General features: G+C 40.2%; 1 protein-coding gene across 2 annotated transcripts in view; it reads left to right on the top strand.

Moving 5' to 3' along the window:
* LOC106963892 (phosphofurin acidic cluster sorting protein 2-like) overlaps positions 1-18686 on the top strand; it is a 50371-nt gene that overhangs the window by 28607 nt on the left and 3078 nt on the right. The window contains exons 4-22 of one of the 2 annotated variants that reach the window (XM_015059059.1): positions 853-978; positions 2283-2445; positions 3324-3415; positions 3897-3977; positions 4336-4395; positions 6588-6739; positions 7516-7609; positions 8937-9020; positions 10651-10784; positions 10996-11128; positions 11241-11345; positions 12273-12379; positions 13231-13385; positions 13452-13562; positions 14567-14669; positions 15120-15152; positions 18166-18208; positions 18295-18337; positions 18483-18621. In XM_015059059.1, the coding sequence (XP_014914545.1) occupies positions 853-978; positions 2283-2445; positions 3324-3415; positions 3897-3977; positions 4336-4395; positions 6588-6739; positions 7516-7609; positions 8937-9020; positions 10651-10784; positions 10996-11128; positions 11241-11345; positions 12273-12379; positions 13231-13385; positions 13452-13562; positions 14567-14669; positions 15120-15152; positions 18166-18208; positions 18295-18337; positions 18483-18621 (1958 nt within the window). The remainder of the gene's footprint in view (positions 1-852; positions 979-2282; positions 2446-3323; positions 3416-3896; positions 3978-4335; positions 4396-6587; positions 6740-7515; positions 7610-8936; positions 9021-10650; positions 10785-10995; positions 11129-11240; positions 11346-12272; positions 12380-13230; positions 13386-13451; positions 13563-14566; positions 14670-15119; positions 15153-18165; positions 18209-18294; positions 18338-18482; positions 18622-18686) is intronic. The other variant, XM_015059060.1, reaches the window with a different exon arrangement.

Below are 18686 nucleotides of genomic sequence, written 5' to 3'. Positions count from 1 at the left end.
ATAGCACGTTGCTTTTATTTATTTTACAACATTTCTAAAATACATGTGCTTTCTCATCATCATAATTGGGGTCCCAACCTCAGCTTCTGGTACCGCTTGAATAAACGACCTGCTTTTGAGTTGTTCCGGGCCGCCTACCCAGGATTGGAGGCCCTTTTTCAATAGTCGTTATATGTTGAAAAAGTTTAGGAAATTCAAAGAGGAAAAGTTCAAGCGATAAATTCAGCCAACGTATAAAACCAGCAACTACCAGGTGATTATTCTGAGAACGTTGTGGACCTAAAGGGTGAGAAAGTTATTCGAAGAATTTAGTTATGGATTTCAAAAAGGTACATTTCTACATAATAAAAATCTACATTCTGACTACTGATACATGTGGTCCAACAGTGAGGGATTAAATTCTGAATCAGTACAGATACCTCGATAGACTCCAGTGGAAGAATCTTTAATGATTCCTTTCCAGGATGTCCTCTAGTGTGAGCAAATATTGCAGTAAAGACTAAAGAAATCCTTGTGCAAACAGACTTTTTTTCTTCTTTATATCACCTGAATAATGGAATTATGTATATTTGGACTTGCCTTAAAAATTAGTTGAACATTAGTGCAATATTATCCTTCGGGTTATAGAAATGGTCTAAACATAGCATCAGAAAACATTTTTTTAATTTTACAGATTAATTAATTAGACTGATTTACAATTGAATATTTGGATATGTGTTTTAATCTTCAAAAAGTATATAAAAATGTAACCATGAACGGGTTCACCCTTCTTTTTATTTTTTCTTTGTAGGACTATATAAACCGATGAAATGTATTACAGTGAGTGACGTGTTTTCCTCCGATTCATTACAGTACCCACACTTTCTAAAGAGGGACGCCAACAGACTGCAAATCATGCTGCAGAGACGGAAGCGTTACAAAAATCGAACCATCCTGGGCTACAAAACGTTGGCTGTGGGAGTCATCAATATGGCCGAGGTAACGTCCCCTCATCTGGGGGTGGAGTGCTTTCACCCGCTTCATTTCATGTGTCATTCTCAGCCGTTTTGCTTGAGAAACGCGCTATTTTGCTCTGAGCTTGTGAACGTGTTCTACCTTGCTCTGCTTGCCAGGGAGAATGGGCTCCTGTGATTCATTTTCATCAGACAGAGCTGTGTGAAATGATCGACCATCTGGTGGTTGCTCCATATATGCTATTCTAGACTAAAAGAAAAAAAAACAACAAAAAAAACTGTGCATTGATTGTCGATTTGCTGTTGGAATAAATATAAGCCAGTTTGTTTGTTTGAAAAAGAATTAGATAATTTATTATTGAGCCTTTTTACTTCTTTAGGGATAGTCATATGCTTGTTGTTTGTCCCCACAATAAAGGGAAAATAACAGAGAAAACCAACTCCAAACCACGCATTCACATGATGTCCAAATAGTTTGAGGCATGCATACCTTTGCACGGTACAGGTGTTATCAATCATTTTCTAATCACTATCTGTCCTCTGGCAGAGATGTTTTCCTGCTGTGGCCTTCGGGGCAGAAACTGATTGGCATCGGAAAACAAGACTAATGCATTATTGTGTTTTAAATTCCCACTCAGCCGCTCTGCTCTTTCTGCTGGGAAATAACCCACAGACCTTTTATGAATGAAGCCAAATTGACCATTATTGGACCCTGTAGGGTAATTGCGTTGTCATCCTGCTGCAGAGCAGAACCCTCCCGTGCCTCGTGTTCTGAAACCGTCGAAGCATTGTGTGGGAGGAAGTGGCTTCCTGGGCTTTGCTCGGAGAGTTCAAGTGGACTCCTGCTGGTGGTTGAGCAAAATGAGCCTGCTCCCTGTTCAGCCATTCATCAGCTGAAATATTACAAGCAGCCCCCAGACAGAGCTTAGACGGAGAGCTCATCCTCTCTCATCTAATTCAAAACCGTTTATTTAAAACTTGCGCTGCTGGGCGACGCAGATTGGATTGGGTCACTTAGGCAAAAGCAGTTATTTTTTTTGATGAAGACTTATTTACAGATAGCTTAGCTGTCAGTGGTTTCAGAGAACCTGCTTTAATCTCTTCACCAGCAATGCATGTGTGAAGATATGTTTTATTTTTTTGACTGTTTAATCACTGCTTTAGAAAAACGGAACAGAGCGATGGGACCAGATGCGATCTCAGATGGTGTTTAGCTTGCGGATAAATTAAAACTTTAAAACCCGACGAATCTTTTTTTTTCTGGGTGAGACGTATCATTAACTAAACGGATGGATTTTAAATGTGATCTAAATGCTGCACTGTGTCCAGGTGATGCAACACCCAACAGACGGGGGACAGATTCTGGGTCTCCATAGCAACGTGAAGGAGGCCCCGGTGCGCGTGGCAGAGATCAGCGTGTACTCGCTGTCCAGCCAGCCCATCGACCACGAGGACAGCAGCGGGCAGGCTTGCCGCAAGACCAAAACCTCAGGTGGGCGAGCGCCATCTCCCGCCTCCCGCTGTGGGTCTGTTAGCAAGGTCCGAGTCCAAATCCAAATGCGTTTCAGTCCTTCAACCCCAGAGCCAGCACCTCCCTGCTGTGGCCTCTCTCTTCCCTCCTTCCACCTGGCTCAAGTTTCCCAACTGAGAACAGAATAAACTCCATTAATCCAGGCCTGTCCCACAGCCAGAGATATGTTATTCTCTTCAGCTGCGGCTGCAATGTCGATGTGAGACCTGAACAGATGGAGGGACTATTACCTTTCACTGCTCTATTTCTGGACAACGATGGTCCAAGTCCGGACTCCGTGGCATTATTCTGCCGTTCTGATCCGACCGACGCTGTTCTGGATGTTATTAAGGAAGCCGCTCAAACATAACACATGAGCTCATGGGCCAAGCATGAAACGAGTGTCACTACGAAGGAAGGGAGGGAAGAAAAGATGTTTATCTTTCTCCGTTCATTGATCCTTAATAGCATCCATCCTACCTTGGAGCGTGGAACAGGATGTTTCACAGGCAAAAGGAAGAACAAAGAAGCTTCTCCAGATTAATAGAAAGCAGATTTATTTTTAAGCTGAAAATATTTGTTTTCTTTAAAGGATATTTAATTAAGAAAAGCTTTTCCACCAAATCTAAAAAAAAAAGAAGTCCAGTAAAATCAACATTAAGCCACATCTGCCTTATTAAATGCTTGAAAATCAAGATAGAAATTCAAGATTATTGTTGTTGCATAAAAATGTTGTATTCTCTTTTAAGAAGAAGTTTTGCAAAAAAACAAAAAAGGAAAATAATTTTTCTATCCATCATAGCCTCTATGGTAGCCAGTATCGCTGTATTTTGACATCTGTTTTCATTTGTTGACCTCAGACCGCTCCCCTGACATGGATAATTATTCAGAGGACGATGATGACAGCTACTCGTCGGAGCAGGAGGCCAGTGATGACGCAGTTAATGCCCAGGTTGGTGCCAGAACAATCATTTTGTGACTGTGCTGCAGCTTTCTGTAAAATCTGGTATACATTCATGTTTCACATTATTTTTCAGCTGCTTGCCAAACATACCACTGTAGCTTCCACAAGCTGCAGTTGGAATTTATATGGCATACCAACACAGAGTTCATAATCGTGAAGTGGACGGAAACAGATAAATGATAATAAAGATTGTTTTGGAAATGGAAATCTGTAGAGTGGGATGTACATTTGTCTTTACTCCAAAACCCCAAAATAAAATCCAGTGTAGCTAATCACTTTCAGAGGTTGCCTAATTAGTAAATATACTACCCATGTAGTTTATTTAATCTCAATATAAATGTAGCTGTTCTTGGTTTATAGCCGGGTTAGGCCATAAAATGGAGCTGTGTTGAATTCATCATCTGAAAATGGAAAGAACATGGCATAGCTGAATGACCTCCTGTCTCATTTGCATTTGTTTTAATGCCAGGATATTTACGATGAAGATGACGAAGTCCGGAAGCCCAAGAAACCCCGCAGGAAAATGATCAGAACCACCTCCATGACCAGGGTGAGTGGCTCGCTCTCCTGTCACAAAGAGCTTAATGTTCGCCAATCATTGACCATGAGAATAGCATAAAACTTGTAGCGTACTGTTCCACAAGCTTTTAGGAGAAGTAGCACAGCGTGTTCCATTTGTCCAAGCCATTAGCAGGATGTGGATGAGCATGTAAATGACCAATGTGGGCTCGCTGAACTGACTATAATGGCCTTTGCATGAAATAAGTAATCCAGTAGTTGGTAACAAGGATAACTTATAAATCCAAGCCTCGCTGAGATGGTTGTTAAATGTGAGATTTATTTCAGCAGTTTCCTTTGCTCATATTTACACCTTTTTTTTTTTTTTTTTTTTTGGTCTTCTCTTACAGCAACCTAACTTTAAGCAGAAATTTGTTGCTCTGCTGAAGAGGTTCAAGGTTACAGACGAGGTAAGCTACAGCTGCTTTATGTTTTTTTAGTTGTTGCCCAAACAAGCATCTTTTTTAGCACCAAAGAAAAGGTTTGCTGGGTTGTTTCTGTGTTCTCAGCCAGACTGTTATGTGGTCTCAAGTTAGTCAGCTGTGATGCTTGTAGTTATTATATTGCCATTGAGGCAGCAGAAAATTATCCCGGCATTGACTGCCTGAATAGTCTTTTACTGCAGAGCAGTGAAAGGTAGAAGAAAAACAAGGTTACGGGCATTGTTGCAGCTAATTAATGTCTGATTCATACATTCCCCATAGATGTGATTCATACAGAAATAATTTACAGCTTGATTAACTAATTACTTCTTATAACAAATGAATGACTAATCTACTTTTTAGAGTATTATTTTCTGTGGATTCTGTTGAAGACGTTGTATAAAAGGTTAAAAGTGAGAAATTTAGCTCTTTTTTGGAGTAAGATTCAGATGTTCGCTCGAATCTAAACTATATTAAACTATTAGAATGAGCATAGCCAGGTTGTAAAATGTAAAATCTATAGGAAGAAAGTCAAACATTGTTAAACTGTTTTCCTCTTTTTTTTTTGTCTATCGGTAAATTGCAATATTCGTATCACAGGTCATTTATTAGAGTAGCGTAAGAGGCCCATGGGAGCTCTGGAGGAGCTGCAGAGATCCAAGACGATCCAAATTGTAACACTTATTCACACACTACAAAGAGCTGATGAATAGGTCTGAGTGGCAAGAAGAAAGTTACAGCTTTCCTGTGTTCGGTTTGCCACAAGCTATGGGGGGGAAACAGCCTACATGGTCAGACTGGACTTGGGCTGTTTATTAATCACTTTTTTTTTTTTTTACCTTTGCAAAACACTTTATCACATAGAAAGCTAACACTGCACACTGTGAAACACTATTGTGACAGCATCATGCTGTGGGATGTAGTTCTGCTGGAAGGACAGGGAAGCTGGATGGAGTTAAACACAAGGCAGAAGCTGTTAGAGGGTGCAGAAAATACAAAATAAAACTAGTAGTAAAACCAGTTGCAGTTTTCTGGTTGATCTGATTCTGATTTTGGCTGATGCTGATTTTTGTTTGAAAAGTTGCTAAGTTGGCAACGGCGGAGTGACTATTGTTAACCGTGTACGTGCAGACCTGACCTGGTGTGTGGGTGAGTCAGTCAGCCCTCTCTCATGGCAAAGAAAAAGGGGGCATTGGCTGATTTTTCTGACCTTTGCATAATATGAGTGAATAATATCGGTTTCACATGTCAGCCAGTCTCCTAAACTTAAGGAAACCCAGGCCGATTTATTGGTGCACCCCTAAAAATAACTGTGGTAGAGGTTTGTGCTACAGTACAACAATTTACTGTAAAAATTTACAGTAAATTTACAGCCATTCCTATAATGGAATGACTTAGAGCAAAGCATCGTGACGTAAAATCATCCAGACCTAAAGGCGGTTGTGAATATGTGAAAAGACTTTAATTGGGCCCGTGAGACACTCTCCATCTAATATGTCAGAGCTTGAGCTGTTTGGCGAAAAAGACGAACGAACAGAAAAATTCCTCGCCTAGAAGAGCTCTATTTAGTGCTGACTGAGGAGGGCTAAATACAAGCACACCTCACACTTCACATGTAAGTCTGTAGTTCTAACAAGATTATAGGTGAAAAATATCAAGGGGCATTCTAACTTTTGGGAGGCGCTGTATGTCTAACGATGTTCACTCACAGCTACCTCAGTGCTGTATTTTTCTGGATGGCTCTGAAAGCTCCAGGTGGCCCAGTGATCTTTTATCACGTTCACTGTCACTAATCTCTTCCTTGTGCCTGGGTAATGTGCAAGGCTTCAGCTCTATAAATACCCAGGCAGAAGGAGGCGGGGGGACAGACTGTTTATCTGCTTCCCGCCAGCTTCTGCTCTTATGGAGTGGCATTAATCACCTGATTAGTCCACAAGCCTGCCTGTGTGCACTTCCTATGATATAAATCCCCACCGTGCAGCACCTCAGCACTCACCTACCTTTTAACTATCATTAAAAAAAAACAAAAAAAAACTAAAGTATGAATTTATTGGCCTTCCTTGGTCCAGAAGTCTAAACCAACATTAGATTTTTACACTTCTTGAAGCCATGGCTATGAAGACAAATATGTGTCTGTAGGGTACTAAAGGTGTGTGTGTGTTTGTGTGTGTGTGTGGTAGGTGCTAGACTCTGACCCAGTAGACCAGACCCAGGAGGTTGAAGAGGATCTGGATTTGCTCTACGACAGTCTGGAGGTGTACAACCAGAGCGACAGCGGGCCAGAGATGGAGGACAACGAGAGTGTACTGAGCACTCCAAAGCCCAAACTCAAGTACGTTTTTCTTAAAGCCCAACTTATAAAAATGTTACCATGACAGATGTTAAATAGAGAAGACACCAGTACAGAACCATGGGGAACACCAGAATTAAGAGCAACTGAATGGACTTGATAGATTTTGGCTGTATGAAGTCAGAGCAGCCTTGGACGTTATCTAGGTTTTATGTCTGTTCTGTGTTTTACTTGTTACTTGAAGTTAAAACCCAAACAATTTAACCAAAGTCTAATTTTTTAATTTGTTCAATTCTTATGACAAAAAATATACTTGTTAGACATTTATAATAGGCTGCTTTTGTTTGAGCCCCTGCACTGGCAAAGGTGTTTCATTTTTTTTAAGTCTTCTTATTTAAGGGTTTAATTTTATTCGCTTGGTGTCATAAAAAATATAATTAGCATTAATTCATTAGAAAATGTATGTACTGCACCATAAATCACATGTACTGTTAAACGCCTGGTATTATTACAGGCTTCTTTATTTCTCGGTGAAACTATTCAAAAGTCAGTTTATGTTTGTATTTGTCTTCAATTTCTCCCACACGACGCAGATGTTGCTGTCTTCTGCTGTTTGTAAATCTTTTCTGGGAATATTTACATTTAATGCCTAATATTTAAAAGTGTTTCATTTTATCAGAAGATTTCCCCGTAATGTAACAAGATAAGATTCTTCTAAGTTTGTTTCCCTTGTTGAACCGAGGCTGAGCGGAAGAGTTTGTGTCCCTTAGTTTTAAACTCCTAATATTTAAAATACCGTCTTTTTTTTTTTTTTTTAGGCCGTTCTTTGAAGGAATGTCTCACTCCAGCTCCCAGACAGAGATCGGAAGCATACACAGCCAAAAAAGTCAGCAGAGAGAATTATCCTGTCCTGTAAGTTGATAATTAATCACCACGTATGAACAAACTGTCTTCCAGGCTCATTGTTTATCATTAGAGCTCCGTTTCATTTGTTTTATAGGTTCCTATGTAAAGAAGGAAAAAAAAAAAGCTATTGTTTAAATGTAAGCTCTCGGCTCATTGAGGTCGAGGGAATCAGAGTTCCCTCGATTCCCGAGGGCTTGAGTGCAATGCAGCCACTAGTAGGACAGGATGAAGACTTAAGTCCTCGCCCTGTCCACCCCTGCAGGCTCTCAGTATTTATAGGGAGTGTCACCAGATGACCTTTTCAGTACCATCAACACACGCGCTTAGACACAACTATGCTCCCATGCTCCATGAGGAAGATTGGATGGACTGGCCCTGAACTCCTACTCCCAGATTTATGGACCATTAGAACAACACAGGCAGGGCAGGAGAGGCATGTTGAATCCAACGATGTGAGGGAGGGGTGGGGGGCGTTTATAAATATCTGGGAATCCATTTGAGCTTGTAATAAAATAGCCCGAAGCATCGCAGGCTTCTGTAGTCCCATATTTTGTTGTGTTGCAGTGGAACTTCATAAACACGTCTCGCAGCCAGAAAGGAAAGTTGTTTGATCTCAGACTGAAATGAATTAACCCAGATGTTACAAGACGCACAGGGATATTTTTAATGGCTTAACTCTGAGCACGCAAACAGGCTTAGATGTGTGGGTGAAATTAATGCGGTGAATAGCACGACTATTAGACACTTAGGTCACAGAGGATACTACAGTCTGGAAAAATATGGGATTTGACAAAAACATGAACATTCACAGGTCTGGGAAAGTACGAAAAATCTGGAAAACATTTTGTATTTCCAGACTTTATTTTCTGTTACATTGTGTAAATCATCCATTCGTCCGTCCGTCCGTCGTCCATCCTTCCTTCCTTATATGAATCCATCTCTCCATTTTTACACCCATCCTTCCATCCATCCACGTGGGTTTTATATTCATCCATCCATTTCTATCTCTTATCTAGCTCCGTTTTTATGTCCATTTTTATATTCATTCACTTTTATGTCATCAGTCCATCCACCCACCCATTCATTCATTCATTCATTCATTCATTCATTGTGTGCAGATTATCTATATACAGTAGCAACATGTACAGTAAATTTAAAGCAAACTTTTGTATTTATACTTCAAAACTCTGGAAATTTGAGTCTGAAAAAGTTTGAAAACTTGTCAAACACATGTAGGAATCCTGGGAACTATCTGAAAAACTACAAAGTAACCTCCATGGAGGATGTAATCTAATGTAGCCATGTGTGTGTGTGTGTCCCCCCCCCCCTGCAGAGCGGAGACTTTCTGACTGTGGACAGATGTAAAGTCCAGGGGAGTCGATATCAAGATGACAGCATCACAGAAACGTCTGTTGGGGTATGTTTTTGGAACGGCGGCACATAATTTAAACCAAACCCCTCTGGAGCATCTCTTTCTCACATTTACTCCTTCCAACCGTTCCCTTTTCACTTCACCGCCTCCTCCTCCCTCGGGCCTTTGAGAAAAAGAAACAAAGAGAGGGAGTGTGAGAGGGCAGACAAAGATAACTCTGAATGATGAGGACTGAGAGAGTTCCCTGAGTTTCCTGCTGTTTTCTTGCTGCTGGGTCGGCCTAACCTTTTTCATTCAGCCGTGGCTCCCCCTCCGAGCACAGGGCGGCCGTCTCAGCAATCTGCTTCACTAAACCAATTTGAAGTGAATATCGAAGACGTTTCTTCAGCCAGCTGCTAACAAACCACAGCTTTTTATCTCCTTCGTCACGACGGGCATTTGGAATTGCCAAAAACCCTCAGCAACTTGAGCCATGCAAAGACACGAGCAACATCTTATTTTGTTCTCCAGATCCCCTGGTAGACAGAGCAGACACTGCTGGAGATATGAGCTAGGTTTGATTCCCATAAAAGATGTTTTTCCAATATAAAGCTTATTAACGAGAAAGAAAAATTACTACTTTTAAAAATTTAAAAATTTGTTTCAGATATCACTTCCATTATTTATTTTGGGTCAAATCCAAGCCGTTTGGGCTTAAAAGGGACACCGACTTAAATGTCATTTTGCTCTCGTTAGGTCATAAAATAAAATGCATAAACCTGTTTAAATTATCTGATAATACACTGAGACTTTTATGCAATGAAAAGTTCTAGGCTTAGGGAGAATTAAGAAATCTAAAATAAATGTAATTTCAAAAGCTATTAGATGAAGATATTAGAAACTATCATGTTGTTCTTTTGAAAACTCCCAGTATTTCACAAGATTTACAGACTGTTTGCCTGTCTCATTATCTAAAAAAATATGTTAGTTTTTTTCTTTATTCATCTATTTGCCCACATTCCTTCCACTTTGGTTTATGGATTTTTTGCATTGCAGTTCTAAGCTAGAGCCGCTTAACATATCACAAATGTATTGTTCTCTCAATGTGTGAATCTTTGCACACATTGTGAAGAACTGCCTGAACTGCTATGAATGTTAATTATTAGCTAACATTTTATTATTAACTAAACACTTTTTTGATTCAACATTAAAAGATTTTGAGGGTAAAGACGTGCTGCGGTGGTGAAGTCATAAAGAAACTACAGCTAAGTTGTTTCTATTCTGAAACATCAGATGTAAGCTAGAAGCTAATTTTTCAATGAAACCTTGTTTAGATGGAAATAAATAAATAACTTTTTTTTGCATTAACTCAATTGTTTGTTCATAATATGAGGTATGTGTTTCAAATGAACCAAATGCAGAAAGATAGACATTGAATTATTCGATTATTGTTTATTTATTGCAAGTCCATATAATCATCACAACATTCAGTATTACTGTCATATATCACATGTTTTCCTAATGTTATGCAGCCATAGTTTGGTCGCTGTAGAAATTAATTTATTAATGAACTTTTGTATTTGTCCTTGTATAACGAGCTAAAAAAAAAAGAGTTGAAGATTGGAAAATAGAAAAGTATGGAATCTGGTTATGAAATATGCTTAATGACTCTGGTTACTCCTCCTCTTTATTTCAGGTCCAGGAGCCAGAGACAGAAAACAGTGGATCTGGAGTCGGGGAGGCTAACAGCTGGGATGTCAACACTGAACGGATCCCCAGCACCGTCGGCAAACTCTGCAAAACAGAGTCACAAAACCACATGTCACCCAGGTGAGCGGCTCACCACTGCATCCGAGAATAAACACAGTAATCTGATCCTACTCAACCCAACATCTGTATCTAACTATGCAAGTTAACCAGAATGAGTCCATGTGGAATGGGTGCTTTCCTTTTTTTATTCACAAGTTGAGTCCAGATTGTTAGATTTCTTGTTCTCTCTGCCGGTCATACGTTTTGAGCTGGTTGCGTTTTGCATTCTCAGTAAAGTGGAGAACAGGCTGCAGAGGCGTCCTCGCAGCACCTCCATGAAAGACAGGCAGAACTCCAAGGCTCAGAGCGACAGGACCAGCAGCATGGAGAGCGAGTGTTCCCCAGATTCCCGGCTTATAGCGCAGGTAAGCGTCGCTCTTCTGTAAAAACATTAACGGGTCTTTGTCTCCGTTTTTTTTTGGCTGATGCACGTGCTTGTATCAGTTTCAGAGTCTCTGCTCCTCGTTTTTCTCCAAGGTTCCCAGGAAGTCCGTGTACGACCAGCTAAACCAGATCCTCATCTCAGACGAACGCTTACCAGAGAGCATCATTCTCATTAACACTACAGAGTGGCAAGGACAGGTGTGTTTTTCCTTAAATAACATTTCAGAACTTCTTTTAATCTGTTCATAAAATAGCACTGGGTTTCTATAGTCTGAGTTTTCTTCATCTTCTACTCAGAATTCTTATCTGAATTCTTATAGAAATTACCATTTCTATTTAAAGCCTTGCCACTGCAAAAGCATATAAATTAATCAAAATCCTTTGTATTTTAACAAGAAAAACAGTCAGTTATTGACAATGAAATCTGAAAATTATTGTCTGGGGATTTAAGAAGTTTGACTATGGATGGGTGATATGGAATTAAAGTTTTATCTCAATACTTTATGGTGCTATTGTGATAACAGTAAAAGTGATAATAAGAACTATTTTACTCTTTTGTAAATGTATGGCTGCGAGTGCATGATGCAACAATCATGGCCCCACAAACGCAAATACAACTCTTGAAAAACATAAACATTTGTAAAACGCTTCTTTAGGATACTAGTCACATAAAATAGTGTCATTTATATTACTAAACATTTAATCCTATTTTTTACATTTATTGATGCTCTCATTGAACAAAAAGTGGAAAAAATAGTACAAATAATAATCTCAACAACACATAACATTGTTGATTGGAATTTATTGTAACAACAATAAATCATGATAAGAAATGTATCACAATAAATGATAGTTTTGACACAAATAATCTGTAGAAACCCTTCTTATAGAAACAGGGATCACAAAGAGCATGATTTAGTCACATTATGTGTCATAATGTGAGCCAACCCGACGTTGGCTCACATTATTTGTGAGCAACGTTGGGTTGTGGTACAATCCGACGTGTCTTTCATGCATTGGTTGTGCAGGAGGTTTCTCAGATTGTCCTGCTTCTGCTGTCCTTCAGATGCAGTCTCGCTTTATCCATTAATCCATTGTGTCCCTCTCATGTGCGTTTCTGTGCAGTACGTAGCCGACCTGCTCAATGAACAGGGCCAGCCCATTGTCTCCACGTGCTCTGCTGCCGACGTGCAGGCTGCCTTCAACACCATCGTTACGCGCATCCAGAGATTGTGAGTCGCCTGCACACGTGCACATACATACTTTGTTTGTATGAAACGTTTAATCAGGGAGTGTTATTCCCCTCCCTAATTTGGATTAAATCTTGCCAATCTGCGTTTGTTTACGGAGGCTTCTCCTCAGAAGATTCCAGGTTGCTTCTGCTCATCTGGCTGATGTGTTTTTGTTTGTGCAGCCGTCGTTTGAAAATCTGCTGTTTTCAGACGAGTTGCCGTTTTCAGTGTTCGTCTGTTTCTAAATCCGTCGTCTCTGCTTGTCACCTCCACAAGCTTTCAAGTCATTTTTAGGCAAGGTTATTTTTTATAACCTCAAACAGAAAGTCAAAATGAAAAGGGGAAATATTTTAGAATGTCATCAGCATAACAATAAAAATACTGTACTTTATAAATATTGATCTTGTATAGAGCACCCTGATATAATGACCTCTTTGCCTAATAACTGGATGACAAAAAGTCTCTTATCATTAATGAGGAATTCCAACCTCGTTTCTTTTGGTTTAATTCAGCTGGAGGGTCCAGTTTCAGCTGGACTTAAAAAGGTAACACTATTTATAAAGATTTTTTTAGTGGCAGGATCAAAAGAGCTGCTTAAATAAAGTTGAAAAAGTCTTGCAGATACTTTTAAGCCCTCAGTGCTGTAAAATCTGTTTGATACAATGTGGCTCTTTGGGGAAAATAACAAAGCTGACCTGTTTTTAAAGCAACAATCCTGTAGAGATACAAATCTTTCTTTCAGGCAGGCTTTAATTTTTCACACAACATCTCTGACCTACATTTCTTAAAGCCAGTTTTGTTTTGTTTTTTTTCTGTTTAACTCACTGCCTCCTTTATTTATCACCTTCCAGCTGCAACTGCAACGCTCAGACACCACCGACAATAAAAGTGGCCGTTGCAGGCGACCACAGTTACCTCAGCACCGTCCTGAGGTTCTTCGTGGAGCAGCTCGCCAATAAAACCCCGGACTGGCTCAGTTACATACGCTTCCTCGTTATTCCCATCGGTACGTCGACCGGAGCTGAGATTTAACCTGAAGATGCCGCATGTATGTAACCGAGTCTGCATGCAGGTTCCCATCCCCTGGCGAAGTATGTGGCCTCCTTCGATAGCCGCTTCAACAACATCTTCATGGACACGGCTTGGAGGGAGCTATTCTGCAGGACGGAACGGCCCACGTCAGGTAGGACTCGACGCTCCAGACTCGGGCTGAAGGGAAAGTCTGTGTGTCTAATGCGCAGCTAACTTGAAAGGGAAAGAAACTGAGAAACTGGGTCAGAGCTCAGGTCATGAGCTGCTGAACACAGGAGGGGATTTCTGTCTGTTGCAGCAGATGGTTTTTGATCAGGTAGTGTTTTCACACCCTGCAAAACATCTTAAGAACCAGGTTAAAATAGCATCACACATCTTTTTTTTGTTTTTCATATTAGACATATTTTATGTATTTTTCTTTGACTTTGTATTTTGCTTGTTTTAGAAGTGATTTATTGTTTGTGAACTTGAACATGAACGTATGACTGCACTCATCCAATCGTTTTTAATCCACTGTCTCATGATCACTTCTAAAGTATCAACGAGCCCGGCTACCAAAATCCTTCTCCGCTTTTTATCTTCCTTAATTTCAACCTCAAAGAGAGTCTCAGTTTTTCTCACATCGTGTTGAGTCATCGCTAAGGAGCTAATGAAAGCAGGAAGGCTTGGCATCCTTTTTTTCTCCAAATCTTTTATCCTTAACAGAAGCTGCTTTAACAACCCACCACTCTTTTATTTGTTAAGCAGTCTGTCAGATGTGTGCTTCGCCTGTCTGTATTAACCCACATTTGGAAGAATGTAAATAATTAATGTTCAGTCTCCAAGCAATCTGATGTATGTGGAGATGTAGACTCTTGTTGATCTGACATGAATGTAGAACTCAGGCTCTCTCTCTGTTCTAGAAAGTTCAGAAAAATGTGAGGAAGGAGAAATATTTGTATTTCAAGACTTTTATGCTGGATTCTACTTAAAAGATGCACATCTATCCATCCATTGCCTAGATTTATCAGTCGATCTGTTCCACTTATCTAAGGCTAAAACGATTAATCGCGATGAATTGATTATTGAAATAAGAATGTGGACTGGTGTGGTGTGTGCACCATGCGCTCATCCGTCTCTCTCTTTATTGATGATCCGTCTTTCTTTCCCCTACAGACAACATAGATGTAGCAGGACGAATTATTCAGTATCTAGCCGGTGCCAACGTGTCCCACCAGTTCCCCATCTCAGAAGCCATGCTCACCTACAAACAGAAGAGGTAAACCTGGATTACCTGCGTGTTTTCAACCATATTCATGCAGCATCTGTATGCATGTTTATATCTGTGCTTTTTATGCAATCCAAAAATATCCTCTCGGAAATCATTTCTAATTCTAATTCTGACCATCATTGCAACTCGAGCTCTTAAAGTTAATATCCATTAAACTGCATGAAGGCAGTGCTTGAATTGCTTACAAACATTCAGCTTTTGCATATTGAACTGCTTTTTTGTGATGACATACATTGGAAGAGCCCAACGTGGATTCTGAAATTGACAGGAAGATTAACAAAAACTTGTACCTATTGTTTTGTTTTGTTTTGTTTTTAAACCACCCTTCCCGTCTTAGTGAGCACAGCTTCCAATTGGTCAGCAGGTTCTAAAACCAACACAGTTTTTAACTGTTGCATTCCTTCTCCTCCCCCTTTCCCTCTTTGATTTGCTTTCAAGGAAAAGAAGTCTGTATTTTGATTTTTATATCAGGTATCTAACTCGGCTCTTTTTGTTTGACCTTTTTTATTCCCTCTCCTCCATTTGGCCTAAGCTCCTCGCTGTGTCTTTACATTTCCCTTTTCACACACTATTATACGTCTGACTTCACTTTGTCCTGACCCGTGTCTCTGGTTTGCTGTGACTTTGATTCCTGCTCTGTCGTCTGTGTTGTTGCTGTGACGATTTGCCTAACAACCTTTAAGACAAGCCTTTAAAAAATGAAGTTGGTGTTCTAACACGCAGCCAGCGTTAAAGTACCATAAGAATCGCAAAGACTGTGAGAAGCAGGTGCTTTCTTTGAAGGCGGGACCATCTGTAGGTAGAAGAGTCAAACCATTTGTCACATTTTTGTTTATCTATTTCTGCTTTTTCAGCTGTGTGTGACTAAATTCATGATCCTATGACCCCAGTTGACCTGCAGAAAGACGGTTCTTCAGTTGTTCGCGTCTGAAGTGTACTTTGATGCACCTGGTTTGATTCTGAAATAATGCGAGACATTTTTACAATTTTTGAGAATATTTTGTACTTAATGCACACATATTTTAGAACATTGAATTTGGCTGAATATATGCAAATTATGTTGATACATGAGCCATTTAGAGCAAGATAGATATGCGATCACTTAATGGATGAGGTGGCAAAAACTCACAAAGATACATAAACAAAGTCACACAAAAAAATATATCGAATAGCCGAAAACTAAATGACCAATGTTGTTTGGAAATGCATGAAACCTAAATACTAACATGTATGTTGATGAATGCTGTGAAAATAACTGAAAAAGACCCTGCTTTGTGAACTGTTGGAACATCAATAAGGAACATGATGACCACTGAAAGGTGGAGTAAAGAACCGATTATTTCTTCCTCATAGCACCTGTTTGCAGGTGGGATATTCAAAACACAAGAAGAAAAACTGTCATTCAGCACCACTTCAAAGAAACAGTACAAAACAAGATTATGTTTCACTAGCTCATAAAAACACATACATTTAAAATCAATAGCAAGTATTAAAAATAAACAAATATCCAATCGTTGCACAAGAGAAATGTTGATTGCACTGATATATTTTTCACAAACTTGTAAAGTAATGTACAAAAAAGCAGCTATTTTACTGTTCAACAGTCTGAAAAACAATTCCTAGGAACCTGCGCCTCAGGCTACAGTATTGTCTACCTGAGGGTAGCGTCCAGGCCGTGGTTGGGGTGTGAAGTGTTCCTGAGGAGGTATTTTCCCAGGATAAGCATCAAACATCAGGCAGCGAGTGAAGACTTTGTCCTCAAATAGACGTAGAGATGGAGGTTGTTCCTGCTTCTCAACCTGAAAGTTAAGATCCACGAAACATCAACAAGTGTTGGTTTGACAAGGGCCAGATTGTGATGGTTTGATGAAAATTTCAGAACTACTGCTACTGTAGCTCGAATTGCTGGTTCTGATAGAAATGTGAAGGGTGCCGATGAGTCCGGGTGAAGCACAGTGAGCTTGAGGTGTTCACTTCAATTCCCCCATGTGAAGAAGGCCCGATGGGCCCCACTTCTCTACTTACACAGGTTTAAGAACCCACTGTTGGATACCATGGCACACCTTCAGAGGTTTAGTGGAGTTCATCAGGGCTGTCTTGGCAAGAAAAGGGAAACCAGTGTACTTCTGGTAGGCAGTCATAATGTTACAGCTGATTCTTCAGTGGAAGATTTTACCACATAGGCAGGGCCTCCATAATTATGTGGTAACGTGAAAAAATAAACTCATCCTTTATCACAGTACCATAATCTGAACCAGAACAGCTGAGGGAAAAACGATCTTTAAGTACATTTATTCAGCAGGAGAAAAATGATGAAATAGTTGTTATAAGTACAATGTTGATCTTTGTAAATCAGCAAATGTCTACAAGATTGCCTGTTCTTGACCATGTGTTCAATCAAAACAATAATAAAATTTAGAGAATGATACCAGCGATGAAAAATTAATAAATCTCCAAAGTTCACTGCAGCATCTTGGAGTCACTTATCCCCCGTTTCCATTGAGCTCTATGGTAGAGGTATTTTATGGTCTGGCGTACTCAGGACTCTCGCGGGGCAGGCGTCATACTAGCGTGGCGTCATTCCAGTGCAACAACAAACATGACGCACGAGTATGTCTCAAGCAGTTATGCTTTTCTGACTCCCAACCAATGGAAAGCTCCGCCCCTACCGTACCGTACCATCGTCCTATGAACCTACCACTGAAGGAGGTCTGGTAACGGCTGTTTTTACAGTGGAAACAGACGTAGTGGCGAACAGCACCGGTGACATATGCCGCTCAGTGAAAACAATGCTTTCAACCCATCTTAACTAGGAATGGCAGTGATTGGTGGGTGCTGCAATGTGTTTAACAACGTTTCAGTTCATGATGTGTGAAGCTTCTCAGCACTGTTACTTTGGTTGGTTATTTTCTTTCTTACTAAAATCTCCTGAAACAGATTTAGAGCACCACTGTGTTGAAACCATCCATTGAGGAAGTTGCTTTGCAGATGTGTTGCAACTCCTGCTGGCGATTCCCCAGTCAGTTTAGGAGTTGCACTGTTACCTCCTGGTTGTCTTGAGTGCGTTTTGGTTTTTTCTTTTGTTGCCTGGGTTTCTGTTTATCTTAATGAGAGGCTCCGTATTTTTTGTTTTAATCTCTGCAGAGACATGCATTGGTAGAGCTTTTCCTTTTACTCATCGCTTAAGAATCCATAAATAATCCCAACTGTTTGAAGAGGTTTTGAGCCAACATGAAATGCTCTCTTTAGTTCCGGTTGTAAGGAGCGGTCTTCATTTTCATCTCATTGTAAGGTGACATCCCCTCCCGTTAAAATCCCATATTCCACCTGAGTCATTTCAGCTACGAAGGGACATGGTGAAAGCCATTCCTAAGCCATCTCTCCTCCAGGAGCATTGAGTGTTCATTTTGCACCTTTGGACTGTTGAAATGCTTAGACACCTTTTCCCACCCTCACAGCGTTCTCGCTCTTTCTCTCCTCACAGCCCGGATGAGGATTCCTGTCAGAAATTTGTGCCATTTATTGGGGTAAGGATTCGCTTTTCCATTCCAGATGCGTTACGGTTGAGACATGTCTGTTGTGTTTTCACACTGAAGCCTGTTTGCTCTTGCAGGTTGTGAAAGTTGGAATAGTGGAGCAAAGCCTTTCAACCTCAAGTAGGAAACTATTTTATTTTAGATTTGATCATATTTGGGACTTTGATGTGTGTAAATGTTTAAGCTTTTTTTTGTTCAAAATATGAAGACATTATTTTTTATTTTCATAAGACAAGACTTAATGTACTTATTTTATTTCTCACAGTGGATTCTGATGATGCGATGGGAGGCAATACCAGCATCATGTCTTCCCCACCGCTCCCATCGGCTGGCCCGTATGGGAAGGAGATTGGGAGTACCCCACCGCAGTCTCCCTCTGTGTCCACTGCCCTGTCAGGAGCTGGGTACAAAGCATCATGTTTTACTGGCTTTCGTTTTATTTTTTGTTTTGTTTTGTTTTGTTTTGACC

This window comes from Poecilia latipinna, unplaced genomic scaffold (assembly GCF_001443285.1).
Source record: "Poecilia latipinna isolate Pla-1442-1.1 unplaced genomic scaffold, P_latipinna-1.0 Scaffold1593, whole genome shotgun sequence".
Taxonomy (NCBI): Eukaryota; Metazoa; Chordata; class Actinopteri; order Cyprinodontiformes; family Poeciliidae; genus Poecilia; species Poecilia latipinna.
Note: the sequence above shows the minus strand (reverse complement) of the source record. Positions and strands in the feature narration are given on the sequence as shown.